The sequence below is a fragment of the Erpetoichthys calabaricus genome, chromosome 8, assembly GCF_900747795.2.
Source record: "Erpetoichthys calabaricus chromosome 8, fErpCal1.3, whole genome shotgun sequence".
Classification (NCBI taxonomy): domain Eukaryota; kingdom Metazoa; phylum Chordata; class Cladistia; order Polypteriformes; family Polypteridae; genus Erpetoichthys; species Erpetoichthys calabaricus.
Window position 1 is genome coordinate 46,286,162 of NC_041401.2, and position 22,577 is coordinate 46,308,738.

A 22,577-nucleotide genomic window follows, 5' to 3' on the forward strand; every position below is an offset into this window, starting at 1 on the left:
AAGCATTACCGACATGGTGGTACAGTAGTAGGCCATTTGTCAAAAGACTGGATTCAGATCCCACACTTTGTTGTGTGTGTGTGTTAACTTCAAGCCGTAAGATGAGGCAGTAACCACTGGAGCACCACACACCCAACATGAAAACACAAAATAGCACTACTTTAAAGGAATACTCCACTCAAGAATGGTATTTTTTGTAGTGATGATCTAGAAAACTTTTAATTTCATATTTTCACAGAGAATGAAGTTAAAAAAAAGTTTACGACAGAATGGCACTCTATGGTGACCAGCACTAGATCAAAGCAAATGTTTATGAAAAAAAAAATTCACGTTACATGTGTCATATAATCCATTTGTTAGTTATCCAGTTGTATGCTCACAATGTGAAAATGGATGCATTTTTTGTTAAATTAAAATATTATTGAAAAAATGCTTCTGGAAAATTCAGCATTGGGCAATGTCAAGCAGGTGAACATCAGGGAAGTATCTGAGTGTGACACTGCCTTTAACACAACACAGTTTCTGCCTGCCCTCGAATGGAGGAGAATCCACCAGAGAACTGCTGACATCTTTTTCTGTCTGGACCCATTAGTTCCGAATATTTCTCTGTTGCAAAACTCAGGAATTCCAACGTCATTCTGGAACAGACAACTGACTGGAAAGTGTCTCTTCCCGGCAGAAAGTCTTTCACTGACTGCAAGAAGCCAAGAGTTACTTGTGACACATCAGGCCTTTTTTCTGTATTTCTTTTCAACTTTCATCACCATACATTAAATAGGATAACCTGAGGATCCCTAAACCTTGAAGTGTTTGCTCTTTTTTGCTTGACAGCATAAACAGAAAAATAATTTTGTATGGGATTGAGCATTTGAATTGAAGATCCACCTTTCCCCAGGACTCTTGACCAATGAAGCTTTTTTTATTTTTTTGGACATTTTTGATGTTCTTTGCTGTGGTCCAGTGTTCATCATCATATACCAGCCATTCTCTCACACATTTTATTTCCGTTCTTCCTGAATAAATGAGATAGAAAATTTTTCTCAGTCATCACTACAAAACACATGGGGTAAGTATCATATTAAAATAAATCTTACTTTTAAGAAAGAGTATTCCTTTAAATATTGAAACACCCACCATGTTCAAAACAGCATGCACTTCTAAATGAGTTCTTGTGGCAAGTGTGACACAGTTTGATGGGTACTGTTCAAATTGTCAACACATAACACCAAAGGGTGACTAGAATTGTTCTGTCACATAAACCTTCTTTATACCTCAGGTGCTTCACTGTTGAATGGTTTGAATTGGAAAATGTATTCCTGTAGTCATTCTGGGAAGGCAAACAGCAGCAAGATGCCACAGAGTTCTCAACAATGGTAACTTGTTGAGCTGAATTTGTGGAATAATATCCTTTGATGCATTTGTGGAAAAATATAGGAAAAATCTGACTTCTGAAATTACAGCAGGTCACAGTATTCTGTGTTCTTACATGGCCCCATCAAGGTAATATGCAGGTATACTTCACTTTATTTGTCATAATAACAGAATTTGTATGGAATTTGATTTGATGAAGAACAAACAAAATAAAAACATTAATGGAAGCATACAGTATAACGACAACAGTAATTATCATTCCCTAAGAATCTCTCATTAAATTTAACAAAAATAGAATTAGACACATTGTTGAAGAAAGCTCTTAAGATTGTGGCACATGCGGACTCATGCCAGTGCACAGTTAACCATTTTTAAAAAAACAACTTTGGGGTTATTTATTTATGAATGATTCATTGGACTGTAACTGCATATTTGTTGACATCATTTTGTTATTCCGTACGTCACCCAATTCACTTGCTGAATTCACTGGATAGATCATTAGATCACTGTGGGATACCAAAATAAATATTTTTTTAATTTAAATTGCAATGTAACTAACTGAAATTGACTACTTAAATATATAAAAAAAGAATTTGTGCAAGGGTTCTTTTAGTTTTTACTAAACAAGGGATACAAATATGCTGTGCATATCATTTATTTTGTAAACTTAAGGGAATGCTAGTTCATGATTTAAATAGACAAATTTACCATTAAACAAAATACTAAAATAACTCATGTATGAAGTATTACTTATAACATTATATCATTAAACATAACATACACAGTAATTTTGCAGTGTTTTTAGCCAGCTAAAACATGTATACATTTTCAACAAATAATTACTGTAAGTAAATGTACAATTGTGTAAGAATACATAAGCTGTCTTTTAAAAGAACAGAAGAGATTTGCAACAAAAATACAGAAACATCTTAATGGGGCAAGAAACACAAGTAAACACATAGACCATTCTATTGAAACAGGGATCTCAAAGACCATGGGAATAAAATAAACCCATAAAGAAAATACAAGAACACCACAGAAAAACATCTTTGTTAAAGCATGGTTTCAAAATCTATGTAACACACTAGAAATAAAACACATTTATTTATTTATAAAAAATAAAAACATAAATTCCCAAACTTTCTTAATTCAATTCAATGTCTGATTCAAACATTTGATACTTATAAACTTTTAAAGAGGTGCTAAATGTGTAAATTGCTTTAACAATGAAGTTCTGTGCATTTTGATGAATTGCATAATTTAAAAGGTTGGCATCAAAAATGTCTTTACCATATCAATTTCAACCCTCAGAATTGTGAGTTTTCATTGCAAAGAACTCAAAAACTCAAATAAGTGAACAATATAAAAACACCCTCAGATTGCCACTGCTTGTGTATTTTCAAGACAGTGTGATCTGATTACCAAATGACATTTGGATAACTTAATCTCCATCCTTTGTTCAACGCATATACTGGAATTCCTTGATTAAAAACACCTCAACATGTCACTGGCAAACTCTTTGTTCATTCTGTCCAGATGGACCCCAGGCTCATTTCCCTAACCATGGTGGCTCCTGTACGAGAGTTTGCCTGCCCATCATCGGTATCTCTGTTTGTGTTTCCTCACACTCTCTAAAATGATGTGGTCTGCATGTGTCTGGATGTCTTTGTGTGTGCACTGACACCGAGTTTCTGCCTTAACGATTTGTTGCAGCAATTTGCTCTGGTTCCCCATAACCCCTATAATGGATTGTGCAGGTAATGAAAATGATCGAGAAATCCCCTTTAACAATCTAAGTATGCTTGAGCATTTGATTTATTTTCCTCTTTTAAAGTTGCAAAGCTTTACATGAGAGGAGAGAACACAGTATATGCATAAAAACAGACAGCCAATGAGAAGTCCATGTAATGTGTGTTATATTTTTTATGTATAGATAACAAAAACAGGGAAAGGTCCATGTTTAATAAAAGAATATAATTCACAAAATAATACAGTAATACACAAGAATCAATAGTCAATTTTTCAGAATAACTTATACTGGGTATCACAAGAAGCAGCATCATGGCATGTAGCCAAATCTGTCTAACCTTAATGTGAAATGCACGTAAAAATAAATGTACTATACAAAATTTCTGATGATTAAGCTAAGAATCTTTCTAGATAGGAATATAAATGAAACTGATCAAATTATGGTAATTTTATCGTAATTACTATAGCCTTATAGTTTTCATTGGTGAATTTTAAAGTGGACATTAAGGGTCAGTTGCAGTGTGCTATGAGCTGGGGATGATCCCGTGCTGATCTGGTCTTAGTACGTATTCACAGAAACAAAACTAACTTTCGGGTTTAGCGCCATTGCAGTGTGCTGAAGAACTACAGATTCCACTGCAGCGAATCAAGACCATGACTAAGAGCAGTTGCAGTGCACTTCTTGGAAATCGGAGGAGGAGAACAAACTGAGATCTTTCATGATACGTATTCTATATGTATGAAACCTTCTTTACGAATATTGTCCCTCTTCTGACTAGATATTTTATTTGCTTTGAGATATGATTCTACTAATAACTAATGTTATCCTCCTGCCGTCATTAGTTTCCACGTAGGGATTTCAAGGCTTTTTCATTTCCTTGAAGTGAATAACATTTACAATAACAACAGCAACACTGACTTAAATCTAATGTAGCTTACCGATTGTAATTATATTTTATTAAGATTATATAAAGATGTGCTTTTTCCCTTTACACGGAGAGGTCTATGTAGCAGCATGTCGTTAATTGTCATTGTACCGCTGTTAAAGGGCAATCATAAAGCTAGCTGACAAAATCGAGGTGGAACACAAGGGAAAAATAAGACTAGCTGTGGATTAGTTAAACTTGAGACTGGTCTTGTTCCACCGTTCACTGAGACGACACTTAGACTTGAGGACCATCCCCTCTTAGCACCATACAATGTTGCTTGGACTTGATCCGCTGCTAGTGCAGTGCTATCGCAGATACACTACAACTGACTCTAAAAGTCGTATAATAATGGGAAGTAATCATTTGCTTAAACATTTTCAAAAGTATCTTTCTATCAAGGGGTCTTAGGGTGCCCAAAGTCTACCCCACCAACAGCCAACTAATACACCTAATTAGCATATAAGCTAAAAGTCTGACAAGGTTACAGCCAGTGCTTTATCTGTACTGTTAGTGTGTCCAGTGGGTCTTATTTAATGTCTTTACACAGATTTTCTCATTAGTGGGTATGTGCAATGTAAATGGCCAAATACGACCAATAATAAGTAATTATACTTAATGTGTATAGTAAAAAAAATGTGTGAACAGGTTTATATTTGCAAGACTCTCAGCCTGATATTAGAAAGGAAAGAACAGCATAAGAAACATAATTGCATTTAAGTAAAATTAAGAAAATGAACATTACACTGTTGAGAATTCGAATTTGATTTGGATATACATGACACGTCTGAATGGCAGCAAAAATGTTTAGGAAATGCCATTGATTTTCCTTCTTTGGAAAACATGATCATTTCACATTAAAGCAGACTTCATTATTTATGATTATATACATTTTTTTTCTTTTGACTTTAAAGCCACTTAATAGTAGTTGCTCTAGAAATAAAAAACACCCTTCTTCTTCAGCACATTAGAATATTTTTACTTTTGAGCAAACAATGTTGTTAGATAATCATGTTCCTTCTTAGACCTCTTCAACACAATTTCATTTAAAACAGTTGGGGTTATCATTAAGAGGGGACAAAAAGAAATCATTTCAGGACCCTTTCATTTTTTTCTCTAATTCACTGGCACAGTCTAAGAGGTCAAGGAGCATGCATGAATATGCTTTCATCCCGAGGAGAAGTAGGGGGTGTCACTATGGTAATTGTAATCAGGACAGACCTTCTGAACAAGTTTGTAATCTACACTGTAGAAGGCGATGTAAATGCATATGACTTTAAATGGTTTAGAACACAACCAGGAAACATGGCTTTGAGTTTGCTCTTGGTAGCAAACTTTTGAAGGATCAAAGCTACAGAGAGCGGTCTTTTTCGCTCTGTCTGTTTTTTCGTACTCAATTCGACAGTTGAAAGCCTTGGAGTCCTTGGTCTCTAGTGTTGACTGCTGCGAGATCTCAAACTCCACAACTTTAGATGGTGGCACCAGACTGACTGATACATTTCCAAGACCTGTAGAGTTGTGACGGAAGTAAACGCTGAAGGTTCCATTTCCGTGGTCGACAATTTTGCCAGTAATCAAAAGATTTAATTTTACAGTTTTGATATTGGAGTGAAAATCTCCCCATCCAAACATTTTCTTAAACTTCCCAGTCTTCACTATAGGCCGACGTTTAGTTCGTACATGACTTTCAAGGACATCCGTCTGGTTGACTAACCAGTCCCAGAAATCATTGACATTTTCCAAATATGTTATCTCCCGGGTGTTTCCCTTCAGGTCCTGAGATCCTCTTGCAAAAAGCCGAAGTGGATTTATAATGCGAGGACTGGCTACAGCACTTGTCAATTTGTCTTTATGGTCTGCTTCTTCCCATTCAATAAGCTCAGCTGCTGTTATATGGGATTTGCCACATGTAACCTAAAGAAAGAATATGGAGTTAATTGCAATTCTATGAAATCTGCATATGTTAGCACATTTAAAAGAATCTCTAAACCAGCAAGGAACATTTTATATTACTCTGTGACTATAACATCAGAAAATACATTAAAAAAACAAACAGATAGTATATTGACAGAATTATCATGCAAAATGAAGATTGTTAGACAGTAAAAAATAAAGAGTACAATTAGTATAAGTAATACATATAAGTAATTACAATTAAAAATGAGGAAACTTGTCATGGAAGTGTGCACTTGATTTACTGTAAATGAACTGATCAAGAATAAAGCCATATGAATCTGACGACCATATTCATTTCTACAGAAAAAATATTACCTAGATACATTCAGCAGGATCATTAGTGCCCACCGTACTTGCCTCTTCAGCACATTTCCCTGCACTTAACACTATGATTAATAAAACCACACAGTTTTAACCAGTGGAATTTTAAAAACTGTATTGCTTTAGCATTTTTTTTGTATATGAGTGTGTGTGTGTGTTTAGGTTTGATACCACATCCACTTTACAAAAACGCTTTAATGCTTTAAGTTGTTATAATAAGCTGAGCTGGTGTTTTACTGATAATTAGATGTGCTTTTTCTCCTAAGGTATGGATGAGGGCAGTAGGTTTGCAGAAACAGATGTTGTCGCTCCAAGGATACCAGTTACAAAAATATGTTAAAAAAAGTGGCCAGATTTTAATTACTCCATAATCTTCCTTTAAGTGCAATTAATCCACAGAGGCAGATAATTAGCAAAAACAACAGCAGCTTTCTTCATATTTACATTTCATCTTTCCTCGAAGAAAACAAAAATATTTGTGTCTCTTCAATGATGACAAATATTATTAGAATGCTTCCAAATCTTGATTTTGATAATACAATGCGGCATTTTATAAAACTACTGACAAAGAATGGGGTGATAATAAAAATGTGTCTTAATACTCTGTTGAATGAAAAGCAGGCATTACTAGCTTTATTTACATTCATAAAGCATCATTATTTATTCAGGATGGTGTGCAAATGTCTCTGCCAGAGTTGAACATTTCCAAATCTCTGCGTAATCAACAGGAACAGCTAATTAAACTTCCCTAAAGAAAACAGCATTTTGTGTGTTGTAGCCACATAAATAAGCCATTTAATTAAACATAGCAAATCCTTTAAAATAAAGAAGCAGTAAAATATGAAGCATTTAAATTTCTGTAAGAATATGCGTCAGTGCTTTATGTAAGTGTCTACATATTTGTCAAGTCATGCACACACCAAATTACCAATCGTTTATTATATATATTGTAATACTTAAGTATAGTATTGACAAACACACACATTCTCAAAAATTAAAAAAAAGACTAAGCATTGTAGCCTAAAGTGACTGAGTAGCCAGAAGGATGAAGTTTTAAAGTGAACTTGAAAGTGTCAGTGAGTATGATGTCCTACACAATCCAAAGCATTGCAAACTGAAAGAAACTGACAAGAAGACACCTGGCAGACCCAAAGTCACAACCCAATCAGAAGACAAGTTTCTGAGGGTTACCAGCTTGCAGGATTGATGCCTCACTTTGATTTTTTTTTGCAATTTCTCTAAATAAAAGGTCTACACTTCTCATTTCATTTGTTAATTGCTGTTTTCTTGCCAATATAACTGTAAAATTTCAGAGGGTGTAGTAACACAGTATGGTCCAACTCTGCTTTAAGACAGGCAGAGGGTTTTTAAGTAACCAACATAAGTTGGGACGCCTGTGCAAATTGTTTGCTTCAACTTGCAAGGCTTAATTTCCATTAATTGCTGCAGAACATCTGTAGAATGTAACTTATTAGTTGTTCCCTGAAGAAGGCTCATTTATAATGTTCTGAAATTTCCTTTTTTCTGTATTTGCTAACCTAAACTTTAAATTTAAACCACTGGCAGATTACTGCTTACCTTTTTACCATGTTAGGTCATTCATTGCATTTCAACTGATTAAAGTTGAAGAAAAACTGAAAAAACTGAGGTGCTCTAAATCTTTGGACAGGTAGTCTATATTCAAATTATAATATAGATCCAAACTGTATTTGTTAGTCTCTAAGTGCAATTTTTTACATTTACGAGGGTTGTCTGGGTTCCGCGCGGAATTTTATCGTTTGTCGAGTGTCAACCTGTCGAAACCTGTTCTGCTGTGTAGAGGGATTATTCAAGTGGTTGCATGTTTTTGTTCAGATGTTTTGCTCCCTCTCTTCCTTCAGAATGAACAGGAGAAGCAAACGAACTGAGAGTGCGCAGCCGGCGCTAGCGGCGAAGCTCCCGACTCCGTGCGTGCGTGACTTTTGAGTGATGATTTTTTACGACTTTTCTGATGGTTTAACAGCTAAAGAGTGCTGCCAAAAACTTTCTTGCATCTTCTAGAAGAATGCTCCAAAGAAGACGATGGTTTTTAAGTGGTTCCAGCGCTTCAGCACAGGCCACTTCAACTTTGATGATGAAGAACGTGAACCGAAACCGCGAAGTTCGACTGATGGCAGAAATGCTGATCGTGTGAAGGAGTTCCTGAAAGAAGATGGTCGTGCGACCATCAGGAAAATTGCCATGGAACTTGGGATGACCCGGTATGCTGTCGACACCATCATTCGACGAGATCTTGGCTTTACAAAGAAATGTGGCCGATGGGTTTCAAGGCTGCTGACTGTGGAACAAAAGCAAGCTCGCGTGAAATGGTGCAAGCTTTTCCTTGACAAGTTCAACAATGGCCAATCGAGGACTTTCAAGATGATCACCACTGGAGACGAGACCTGGATCTACAATTAGGACCCTGAAACGAAGAGCCAGAGCATGGTTTGGTCGAAAAAAGGGGCGCCGCCACCACTCAAAGCTCGGCGAATCCGCTCGGTGAAACGCACCATGTTTGCCATCTTTTTCAACATCGATGGCATTGTCGCGTCAATTCCGCTGATGGAGAGGAAAACTGTGACCTATGAGTGGTACACCACTCAGTGCCTGCCTGACGTTTTTTCTGCGATGGCTAGAGGCTGATCCAAGAACTTGCGAAGGCACTTTTTGTATCATGACAATGCGCCAGCCCACACGGCTAATGCGACGAAGCATTTCATTGAAGAAAGTGGTGTCAACATTTTGAACCCGCCACCCTACTCGCCTGATCTTGCACCATGTGACTTTTGGCTCTTCCCGAAGGTGAAAGAACCCCTGCGAGGCCACAACTTCGAAATTCGAGAGGAACTGATTGCAGCTGTCAAAGAACAGCTGGACAACCTCCCAAAGACAGCCTTTCGCGAGTGTTTTGCGTCGTGGGTCACAAGAGCCCAAAAGTGCATTGATGTTGGCGGTGAGTACTTGGAAAAAGTTTAAAAAGGATCGAAGTACATGAGAAAAATAGAAAAAAAAATCCTTGGCTACTTATTTCGAGTGATTCCGCGCGGAACCCAGACAACCCTCGTACTTACAATAAATTTCCTCTGCAACATATCAGACCAAGGTCCATTTGTAATGATTCTGCTGACTCTACATATCTGCCATTCAACCTAACATACTGCAGTTTAGCCTGACAACTTAACCAGCATTTTGTTACATTTTTGTTAAGTCCTGTAAAAAATAAGTCAGGAGGATGTATAAGGCAACAAATAGGTAAATCACAAGTAGCCTGCGAAGTACTGAAGTTAGGTAAAAACTAGAAAAGAGTGGAATGAGAAAGTCATTTAAGTCGGTGAGACATTAGACATCTTATAGTCAGAGGGGATGTCAAGCTTGTTGACTTTACAGTGGAACCTTGGTTTGCGAGCATAATTCGTTCCGGAAACGTGCTCATAGTCCAAAGCACTTGTATATCAAAGTGAATATAAAAATGATTAATACAAAATATAAAGTAAAAATACATAAAACAAATTAACCTGCACTTTACCTTTGAAAAGAATCATGGCTGGTGTGAGCGAGTTTCTAAACTCTTGTGGGATTCCACCCAACGGAATGACACGCGGAAGAGTGTCCCAAAGCAATCGCAGTCTCCCAGCGCTGTAGCAGTTCGCCGTAAAAGCGAATCCGAAAAGATCGCGGACATGCTATAAGCGCCTGCCGTCGATCGGTGATACAACGAACAAGGAACATTATAAATGTGCAAGGCCCTGCTTGACTGTTGTGTCTTTTTCAAGCTGAATAAAGCTGGTGTTGCTAAAGTACTGAGACTCAGCTTTGTGTTTTAGTGTGCAAGACGGGGACTCGCACGTCACAGCACACACGCGCACGTGAGCATACACACACACACACGAGTGCGCGCGTGCACACACACATACACACACGCACACAAGCGAGCACACACACAAGCGCGCGTGCGCACACACAGTCACAATGCTAATGCTTTAGTAAACAGTATATGCTCGTACGGATGTTTACTATGAGTGAGGCACGCCGACTCAGACGGAGAATAGGAGACGATTGCCCACAATCCCGCAGCAAGAGAGAAGAACCATCAGCTCAGTTGTGATCACATGACGCTCAGCAGACAAAGAGTATACTCGTACTGCAAGACCTTGCTCGTTTATCAAGTCAAAATTTATTAAAAATTTTTGCTTGTCTTGCAAAACACTCGTAAACCAAGTTACTCGCAAGCCGAGATTCCACTGTAGTTGCTAATCTGTTCACCTGTCAGATTACACAACCAGTATTCACAAATCTGAGAACATTTCAGGACAGTTTCATATTTCCAAAGTATTGCAAGCTTGTCCCTTATTCTGACATCAAATAAAATGCTGCAGACAGAGCTGGTGTTATTTGAATGTTTTCCAGAACAGCGATATCAGCTACACTCTATTTTTTCTTCCATTATGTTGTGGTACATAAAACACAAAACATGTCTTCTATTTGCAAGATCCAAAACACCCGTGCTCCTTATTCCTCAGAGCTGTATTATATGTATTGTATTGTACGTCCGTACATGATGCTCATTGTTCCTCAACTCTCTCACACACACAGAGACAGATCACCTATACAACTTCTAACCTGTTTGATTATGTTGGGGTGAATTGCAGACTGGTTGAACCGAGTCATTGGGGATGTCAGACTGCCTCCGACCTGCTAAAATTATGTAAATGAAGTCTATAACCAAAAATTGTAATGTGGCAGGACCTTTAAGGGACCGGAAGATAAACAAATAAATCTGCCTTCTGGAAGAGGTGAGTGATATCTTCATATGAGGTCATGGAAGATTAGTGTTTGCTCTGACCACACTAGCATCCTTATTCCAAATGGCAATGGCTTTACCTGTTTGTTAATTAGTCCTGCTGAACAATTTGTAAAAATAAGATGCAGAGGATAGACAAGCGCCTCGCAGTTAGGAGACCTGGGTTCGCTTCCCGGGTCCTCCCTGTGTGGAGTTTGCATGTTCTCCCCGTGTCTGCGTGGGTTTTCTCCGGGCGCTCCGGTTTCCTCCCACAGTCCAAAGACATGCAGGTTAGGTGGATTGCCGATTCTAAATTGGCCCTAGTGTGTGCTTGGTGTGTGGGTGTGTTTGTGTGTGTCCTGTGGTGGGTTGGCACCCTGCCCAGGATTGGTTCCCTGCCTTGTGCCCTGTGTTGGCTGGGATTGGCTCCAGCAGACCCCCATGACCCTGTGTTCAGATTCAGCGGGTTGGAAAATGGATGGATGGATGGATAGACAAGCAAAGGTGAGAGCTGACTATTTCAGGAGATTTCCCTAAGAGATGTTTGGAAGTGAATTTGCTCAAAGCAGAAAAATTTCCATTAAGAAGAGATCAGAAGAAGACTGAGTTTATCCTGTAAAATTAAAATGTTGGGTAAAGGAGTTAATGAAAAGTCTAAACCTAAAGCTAAGAAGTAATACACAGTAGGGCAGAGCCAAAGGTAAAAGAGTGACAATAGAAGGTACTGCAGGAGTTCCAGTTTTTCTGGGATAACACAAGTTGCCATCACATATTGCCTTTAAAAGGATAGATGTAACCAATGAATTATTCAGAATTTAATAAACTCGTGGTTAGAATTTTAGGAACAAAATTTAATGTTCACGATATCTGAGCAAAAAAGTACAGTGGGTAGACGAAAATCAATTATCAGTGGTAAGGAAGGATTTGCATTTTAAAGCAGTAAATATTTCAAAGCAGAAAGTGGTTTAGTAAATGGAAGAAGAGAAATGTGAAATGTGTAGATGGGATGTACATATATTTTGGGGACTTGATGGGGAGACTACAGATCTAGAAGAGAGCAAAGATATAGCCAAAAAAATTAAACGGGGTAGGAATGTGATAGTCTTCAAACAAGTTGCAGAACACCTTAGGTTTCAGCTCTTTAAAACAATAGTTTTTAAAAATAAAGATGTCAGAGTGGTTCTTCACAGCGATGCCATAGAGGAACCATTTTTGGTTCCTTAATAGACCCATCCACATGAAGGTTCCAGAAAGAACTTTTTTCTGTACAGTAAATTGACATCCGTACATTGACATTGACATTAAATAACCATGAATAAATGGTAACAGATTTGTGAAATACCAATAAAGTCATGATTTTAAAAGGACTCTTTCTGCATATGATAACACAGGCTAAGTCCAGGTTTTCTGTATCTGTTAAGAGTCCTGCTTTAATCCTTATACATCATTTAATAGTATCCGTATGTATGGTGTTCGCATCAATACCCCGTATGTATGACAATGTATGGTGTTCGCGTCAATACCTCGACTCAATACAAGTTAGAAACATGCAATGGGACTCTGCCTCTGTAGTTAGAACATAACATGGCAAACGCGGACGCAGTATTGCATGATTGGCTAAGAATGTTCGAATGCTACAGTGATGCGTGCTGGACAGTCGAGTATAATAAGTCGGTGTTGGTTCGACAGAGTGTGGTACAGAAAGTAAAGCTGCAGATGAGGATCTGAGTGAGCGAGAGGGGTGGAGAGCTTTAAATGTTAAGAGCAGTATTTTGTATTGTATTCTGTAGTTAACAGGGAGCCAGTGAAGCTGAGAGAGAATCGGTATAATATGTTCAGTGGATTTAGAACAGCAGGTTATTATCCTGGCAACAGAATTTTGAAGAAGTTGTAAGCGATGGACAGGTTTTTGTGGGATGCCAGATAGAATAGCATTACAGTAATCTATACGTGAGGTGACTCGGGCATTAATCAATACTTCAGTACTGTGTTGCGTAAGAACAGGGCGAAGTCTAGAAATGTTTCAGAGATGGAAGAAGACAGTCCGCGAAATGTTACTTATATGGGAGGAATTATTTAATAATAATAATAATTATTATTATTATTATTAGTAGTAGTATTATTTAATAATTGCCTTTATTAGTGTATAAATGGATATACATAATTACATTTAAACGATTCGCCAAAATCTGTTGTATGTAAACGATACTGTTTTAAACATTATTGTTTTTTCATCAGAAAACCCAGTTTCCACGTCTACATGTATTAGTTTAAATGGCACTTTTACCACTCGCAATTGGGCGGACGCGCTGACGTATCGTGTCGACTGCGCAACACAGTGAATGCGGCGTCTACCTATATATGTCTATGATTTGTTCGCTTTCCAACGTAGTGTAAATAAAGTAAATTCATCTCACAGTGGTGCGTATTCCATACGTAATGCCATGTAACACATTATAATTCTCCTGCTTTACGCGAATATACCCATGTCACCGAAAAAAAGACGTACAATTCCACGGTCCACCTCAGATGCCAGAGAAAAGTCTATTTCATGGGCATCTCAAACTCCACAGCAGACACAATCCAAAGTGGACGAACTTACAATAAAATGTGAATCAGAAAACTGTTTGTTCTATTTCTATGTTCTGTTTCTTTCATTTGGGAAATTCACCAGTTATAGATTCCTGGGCAACGCCGGGTACTCCTGCTAGTTTTTTATATTTCTGCATAGGGCCTATTAGCAGGTTTTCCCAAGCAAAAAAAAAAAAAAACAACTTTATACGTAGAGGACCCATCACAGAATGAAATGGTGCTTTGACAAGCAATAATTCTACAAGGAACCACACAAACCAATAAAGAAACATAAAATGCCACTAAAGAACTGTTCATTTTAAGAATATAAGGTTCTGACACCTTTTGGAGAACACAAGGGATAAAAGTGCCAACCGACTTAATTTTGAAATAGTGGCTAATTCAGATGGGAAATTGTTTATGCTGTTTTGAAATGGAGCCCTTGTGTTTCTTCCATTAGCTGCTAAATCTTTGCTGACATTGTACAGAAATCTTCCAAACAGTTTTAGCATTTTAAGACTTAGCCGAAAATGATAGTACAAAGGTTGAACAAAGTTATGAAATACTCAAGTCTGTTTACCAGTGCTCCATCACATCTCACTCAGTGCATGCTTTCTGAGTGTTATGAACTACAGATCAGAAACCTCATTTATAAAGCTTGTGTATGCTCAAAAAGAGACTTGAAATGTGTGTAAGCAACTTCCCATGCAAACATTAGAATTTTTTAAAGAAAACCTGATGTGAGGACATGAATATATTTATGGCAACTGTGATCCATGTGTACATAACATTTTGGAGAAACTGAGAAATGACGACACCCTTGATAAAGTAGCAGCCAAACCAGCTAAATAATGATTCGCAAAATCACAATCACAAAAAAATCATATCACTAAGCCATTATTATTATGTGCATTGATGCAGCAAACATATTACACCTCAAAAACAATGAATATGATATACTGACTGTATTTTAGTTCCCTTTTAAATGGGCCTATACTACGTACCGAAGAAGTTTTTTTTTGTTTGTTTTTTGACAGTTTATACTTCTCAGTGAAGTGGCTGTTAGGTCAGGAATATCTTGGCCAAGCTTCAATACATCATGCCTGATATGCTAATAGCAATTAACTGACCAGTGAGGCACTACATCCACTTTTTGTATGGTGTGCATGCACATACTTAAAATATAACATGTTTTTGTCAATACAAAAAGGAAATCTGCAGCAGTAATGTTAATCGGAGTACTACAATACACTCATATTGCAATAAGGGAACCTAGGAAGAATGAAGCTGCTTTTGATAACTGTAAGCAGTTACATTACATTAATACGCAAGTCATCTGTGATGACATGAGGTGGCTGAGAAACACAGTATCTCCGTGCCCTGTGTCAGCTTGTGCTTCATTTATTTTAAGACAAAGTAGCTTTGACAGACATGATGGTACTGTATGTGGTGGCTGGCTTGTTGGTAAGGTAATGGGCTGAAACTCTCAGTGTTGCATATGGTCTGTACTATTCATATTAACAGTAATCACATCATTACATGTGCCAGGTGATAGTGGCTGCCTGTTTAGACACTGGCATCTTATGTTTTTCCCTTTCCCCCAGAGCACAGTGGAGAAGCGCTATAATGCCATGCATGATCTTGTGCTCTCAGTTGTGAAGCACAGCCAGATACTCTTATATCCAGGTGTCAGGGTGTTGATACAGCTCTATCAGCCAATGAAGTACTGCAGCTTCGTGATTGCATATGCATAAGGTTGATTAGCATGTTCCATATATGGATGTTTCAGGGTGGTGTTCAATGCGCACTGCTGTGCACATATTTACAAGACGATTGTGATTTATAAAGGTAAACTGCATAGAAATATACGTACACCAGGTTTTCCAGATCTGATTTTTTTTTGCCTTACACATCTTCCTGTTTTTTGGAGTGCACATATTTTCAGGCTCAAATTTGTGCAAAGTTTTATAAACGAGGTCCCAGGTGACCAAGCCCTCTATTTGCCTGAGAGGGCTATTTGAACTAGCTACTTTTAAAATCTGCCAATTCCTATGCTTACTTTTTCACATTACCTCCACTTAAGATGTGCTATGGCAGATACACAGACAATATGTATAAAGGCAAGAATGGAGTTATAGTGATAGTGAACCGGGATTACAATACATCAATAAATAGTAAACTGTGTACAAGGTTGCAGTGGTTCTATGACTAACGAGTCCAATTCAGCCACCAATTACTTTGGACAATAATAAGATTGAGTTACATTCAGCCAAGATCAGCACCATGATTTATAAAGAGACACGTAAGACAACAGACAACTTGGAACTGCTCAGCATGGTACACTTCTAGTCCTTGGGGTCTAGTAAGAGGTCAGGCAAGTTAATCTGGGACACCCAGCACAACAAGGCATTCCAAAAGATTTAAGACCTCGTTATAACAGCTGTTGCTTTGTTTTACAAGGTAGTCCTTAAAATTATTGTTTGCAAAAGGCATGCAAAACAGTATTATATAGGCTTGGACACAACAAGATAAGCAATGTATATTGTTTTTCAGTGTATTGCAGTGTATTTCTGTACACATCGACCCATATGAGGAGAGAGCCATTACAATTAAACAAAACCTCTGCAGAAAAATGTTTTTAAGAAAAGGTAAGGTATTATTCATGACAATTATTATGAATAGCAATATCTTCTTTCACAGTTTCTGCAAATAGATTATATGCTACCAGGTAATAATAGTTTTTTTTCTTTTTCTTATGCCACTTATTTTAGGGTTTAGTGATATTAAATCCTCCTCAGAGGTAATCCCACTGATGTTCTGAAGTGTTTGTACATTTCAGCTTTTTAAAGCCCTAATAAAATGACAATGATATAAAAAGTACAAAGTATATTTGGAAAAGGGCAAAAAAAAAACGTCATTGCATGTTTCACATATTGTCAGCAATTTCATGAATGTCTGTGATAATGTGCAGCAGCATTGGTCATGCACACCACAGGTAAGGATTCCACATTTTTTATTATGCTTCTCTTATCTCCAGTAGGTTCAATTTGTCATGATACTCTTAAAAGACAGGATGACTTTGCCATAAAACTTTATTTACTGGGCATCGTTTAAATGTATTTCTATCATTCACAATTGGTTACACGATCATTCATAGGTTTAAAATTTGATTTGCACAATGAGATTTAAAATTTTAAGAATGGTAGAGAAATTTCCAAGGTCGATTTCAAACAAGGTTTGCAAAAAGACTAAAATAGCTTGGCCTGATGGAAATAATACTAGTAGTCTCCACTGTCCTTGAAACAGACTGCTAGGATTTACAATACAACTGTATGTCCTGCCCTTGCCACTATCCTTACGATAGATAGATAGATAGATAGATAGATAGATAGATAGATAGATAGATAGATAGATAGATAGATAGATAGATAGATAGATAGATAGATTTAAATACATTTTTAAATGAATGATCTTAGGCATAAGAAAAAATTATACTTCCAAAGGAAACTGGACAGCTTTTTTTCAGGCTGTTGTTATGCAGTTTAATTTATTCAACTGACTATAACATGTTAATTAGTCATTTAAAAAAATATATGTGTAAATACAAGACAGCAATCTGAAAAAATCTCACAAAAAATCTCTGTATATATATATATATATACCGTATATATATATATATGTGTTTATATGTATATATATATATATATATATATGTGTAAATATATATATATATATATATATATATATATATATATATATATATATATACAGAGAGAGAGAGAGAGAGAGAGAGTTTGTGCAAAGCCATTGGAATAATAAACCCTGAAATTATTTCTTTACCTGTTTTTATTTCCCAAAAGATTACTTGTCAACCTCTATCAATCAAACATTCTTAATACCTATTCATAAAGGTCAATTCATTGTTGTGCTCTTCAGTCCTTGAGTTTAGAAATGAAATTTTCCATCTGGTCCATGCAAGTGACCCCATGTGGCAAGGATTACATTTTGATGCATTTCACTCAAATGGCGCACAACAGACACCATACTTTGGAAGGTCATAATTTATATGCTTATATTAATTCTGTTCTGGATGTTCGCAAACGAGTGTGCAAAGCAACTTCAGTTCAAACTTTATTCCTTGCTAGGTCAGTGATATTCATATCAGAATTTCAGATACACTGGAAGATATTTGACTATTCAAAATTGAATAGAAAATGCTGACTGTCACAGATCAGTTACTCCCTGTGTCACTATCGGCACTGTGAGATTTTTTCAGATTGCTGTCTTGTATTTCCACATCACTACCATCTACACATTGTTTGTGTCTTTGGCTATGTCTTTTATTGTCATCAGGGAAATGAGCAGCCTTCTGTCTAAAAGAAAGGAGCAGCATTTTCTTTTTCAAGTGCTCACCTTTCAAGTGTTGGAGTCAGTCGGCATGTGGCTCTCTTATCGACAAGCAGCAGCTGACAGCACATCTTCTTGGCTGATTTATACTTCACAGATTCACAATAAGCCTTAGGAGTGCAGATGGTTTCAAGGCTAGATGAAAGCCATCAGTCTAACAAAATCACAACTAAATAATACTTGTTAGGGCAGGTACAGTTGCAAGCCCAGAAGAACAGCAGAGGAATAAATGCCTGAGCAGTCTGATGATGCACTGTAATAAGATATACTGTATGATCTGCTTATCACATTTCCCCAAGCACTTCAGCTTAAGCTTTACAATGCACTGGTGAGGCCTCATCTGGAGTACTGTGTGTAGTTTTGGTGTCCGTACTACACAAATGACATGGCAGCGCTAGAGAAAGTCCAGAGAAGAGTTGACTCCAGGGATAAGAGGTAATGAGGAAAGATGAAAGAAACTAAACCTTTTCAGTTTAATCAAATGATAACTAAGAAATTACCTAACTGAAGTTTATAAAATTATGAAAGAAGTTTGAAAGAAGTTTGCACAATGGATTCAGGTTGTTACTTTAAAACGAGTTCAGCAGGGACACGGGGACACAGTTGGAGACTTGTTAAGGGTAAATTTTGCACAAACATTAAGAAGTTTTTCTTTACACAGAGAATCACGGAGTAGTGTGGTGGATATTAGAATTCTAAGGACATTCAAAACTTGACGATATTATTTTGGAGAAATTAAGCGGATAGGATTGGAGAGTTTTGTTGCGATAAATGGCTTGTTCTCGCTGAAGTTGTTCTAGGAGACCTCACCCCTTGGCCTTGTTCATTTCCTAGACCCTAGAAGATATGAAAACTGTACACATGTCAAGCTTTCTTAGCTAACAGACATTCAGGTTTACAACTCAGTCTGACTGAACTGCCTATATCCATGGCACCACACTATTCTCTCTGTTTTGCAGTTGTGGTCTTTTACCTGCTTTTTAAGGTGGTGAGTTTTTCTTGAGAAATAGACCTCACAACACAAGTGTTAAGCATTTATACAATCTGTAAAATGTGGATAGTGTTAACAAGCAACATGTTTCAGTGATTCACTTTGATATGGCATCTCTTCTACCAGACTAAACTACAGTATCAAGATTTATATGGAAGGACTATTAATTGCAACCAAGCAAACCATATTTAAATGTTTATTAATAAACAATAAAAATATCATTTGCTAAAAAAAAAAAAAAATATATTTTATTTAAGGTAGGGAACATATCAGTGCAGTCCACTTTGAGGCCACTGTTTCTCTCTTTGATTAAAGTCTCATCGAGAGCAGATCAGTTCACTATCACTAAGACCTTAAGCAAACATAACAGGACTAAATAAAAAGTATTTTAAAATAAGCAGTTCATATATGAGAATTTAAGAGACAGAGAACCATGAGACATGGTTGTACTAAAAGGAGAAGGAACAAAACATCAGGCAAATAATATAAGCACAAAAGCGGCATAAATATAATCCTAGGCAAAAAACAAAAACAAATAAATGAAATGAATAGTCCAAAATAAGAGAGTGGCAAAAAAAAAAAAAATTTTGAAAAATCACAAGAGGATCTTAACAGACTGGATGGCTGAATGAGAAGAACAACCTTGAGCCTGATAAGTGTAGTAGCAATTAGGACCAAAGAGCTTCAGGCAACTACAAACTGAGAGGCATAGCTGAAGTTAAACAGCATGTGATGTATGTCTTTGAGGGCATGACATGATGGATTTATTGTAGTAGTAGTATTGTGATATGAATAGTGTACATGTGTCCAGCCCAGGGCCGGATTAAGAGCTTTGGGGGCCCGTAGCACAGTTCAAATTTGGGGGCCCTTTTGGTCTGCATCATCTGAAGTTTAGATTCTGAACAGTTCAAACCGGACTAAATAATTATTTTACTCTCGATTATAATAAGAATCTTATAATATTTATGTGAATTTTATGTGTTGGGCCCCTAAAGTTTTGTTGTGTAAGAAATTTACAAAAATGGCTTTGTGTACTGTGAGAAAGTTTTGTATTTACATTATTGTTCATGCAAATTAAAATAAAGGCTTCATGGAGTTGCTGGGAGAGCAAGTATCACAAAAATCATGCATTACTCCAAAACATCTGACTAGAGAATATATAATACACACACACACACACACACACACAAGGGGTGATCATAAAGTTTTGAATATGAACCCAAAAAGGGTATTTTATGGTGCTGATGTTATAAAATCAACCCCCATGTACAAAAATATGCTAGTTAGTATTTATCTTGCCATAAATACCTTTTTGTAGTTCAGTTTGGCCAGGAAACACACCCACTGTCTATAGAGTGTTATATAAATACTTCAGTAAGATTATTAATCAAAACCTGCTATTAAAGCTCTTCAAATATAACAGCTTACTTCAAATACTGTTAAATAATGCATGTATTTAGAATGGTAATCAGGATAGTTAGCGCCAAATGCATATTGCTTACATTTTATTGTATATTTATGCAATGTACTGATAATGTGCTGACAAATAAATAGTGTTAAATAATGCATATATTTAAATTGGTAATGAGGACACTTAACATCAAATTAATGCTGCTTAAATTTTATTGGATATTACTGATTTTAAATTGTGATAAAGTTGCATGAACCACATAATTCATTCCTGCTTTTAAGAAAATGATATATTTAAACAAGACCTAAAAACATATTAACAGAATTATTTGCATTGATTTGTGAAGAAAGTCCTATCAAAATACAGATATGCGCAGGAACTAAAGGATTCAACATATTTTAAAAGATGATGGTGCCATGGGTCCCACTGACTTATAGACTATAATCAAAGATGTAGCTGATGCTTTGATTTTTGGCACAAACACTGCAAAACATGCATCCAAAGTTCAAAAGAAGATGACATGCATTAATACAGTCAGCGTAAAACAGTGTTGGATATGACATAGACAAATCTATACTAATTAATAAAAGGCAAAGCCCTGACTGACTGACTGACTGACTCACTCATCACTAATTCTCCAACTTCCCGTGTAGGTGGAAGGCTGAAATTTGGCAGGCTCATTCCTTACAGCTTACTTACAAAAGTTAGTCAGGTTTCATTTCGAAATTCTACGCGTAATGGTCATAACTGGAACCTGTTTTTTGTCCATATACTCTAATGGAGGAGGCGGAGTCACGTATCGTGTCATCACACCTCCTATGTAATCACGTGAACTAAAAACAAGGAAGAGATTTACAGCACGAGTCAAACGCGGGAACGAAGGTAAATGACGTTAATTTTTGAGTGTCTTTTAATACTGTGTAAGCATACATATTAACACATGTGCAATTAAACGTGTGCATTTACGGGGTGATTTCTCAGGCTTAAAAGCTCGCCTTTTATCAAACGCGGGAACAAAGGTAAATGACGTTGTTGAGTGTCTTTTAATACTGTGTAAGCATACATATTAACACATGTGCAATTAAACGTGTGCATTTACGGGGTGATTTCTCAGGCTTAAAAGCTCGCCTTTTATTAAAAAGGTAAATGCAAACTGTTTTCATTCTGAAGGGCACAAACCACGTTAGATTTCAGACGTTAAACGCGCAAAAATGTCGGTACACCAGATAAATAAGCGCAACATATTATCAGTTGTATTGTATGCTTACAATACATATAGAAATGTGTTAATCATTAACTAATATTATGGGATGGTGTTTTTCAACTCGCGCCTTGATTTAAACGATTGCATTTCTTGGTGGGTTTGCGTAGCTTATTGTCAATATCTTTACACCTCTTTTTAAGACTTAATTTAAAAAGGTTTTCTTTTCTTCTTAATTATAATTTAAAAGCAATACTTCACCGCTGCGAAGCCCCTCTAGCGCTGATGTCCGAGGTTCGATTACCGTAAGCGAGTGCAGTGAGTGTGTACGCCTGATGAGCCAAGAATAAGGGGGAAAGACGTGTCGCGTACTCTTTGCATTATTTGACAGTAAACTATTTTCAACCATCCCATAATATTAGTTAACGATTAACACATTTCTATATGTATTGTAAGCATACAATACAACTGATAATATGTTGCGCTTATTTATCTGGTGTACCGACATTTTTGCGCGTTTAACGTCTGAAATCTAACGTGGTTTGTGCCCTTCAGAATGAAAACAGTTTGCATTTACCATTTTAATAAAAGGCGAGCTTTTAAGCCTGAGAAATCACCCCGTAAATGCACACGTTTAATTGCACATGTGTTAATATGTATGCTTACACAGTATTTTTAGTTTTTTTTTCTTTCTTCAGTAATATTTAATCTCCTTAAAGAAAAATAACATATGCATTTTACTTTTTTTGTATCTCTTTAGTAATATTTTAGTGTAAAAGGATAACCAGTATTTAAACCTTTTATGTTACTTTATAAATTTATTTTACACAATGTTGAAAAATTAATAAGAAAGCTACATATTTTGGCAGCTG

General features: G+C 36.7%; 1 protein-coding gene across 1 annotated transcript in view; it reads right to left on the reverse strand.

Moving 5' to 3' along the window:
• Positions 1–1,506: 1,506 nt before the first annotated feature.
• nxph2a (neurexophilin 2a) overlaps positions 1,507–22,577 on the reverse strand; it is a 98,001-nt gene continuing 76,930 nt past the window's right edge. Inside the window, exon 3 of the mRNA XM_028806509.2 lies at positions 1,507–5,960. Coding sequence (XP_028662342.1) covers positions 5,214–5,960 — 747 coding nt within the window. The 3' untranslated portion in view covers positions 1,507–5,213. The remainder of the gene's footprint in view (positions 5,961–22,577) is intronic.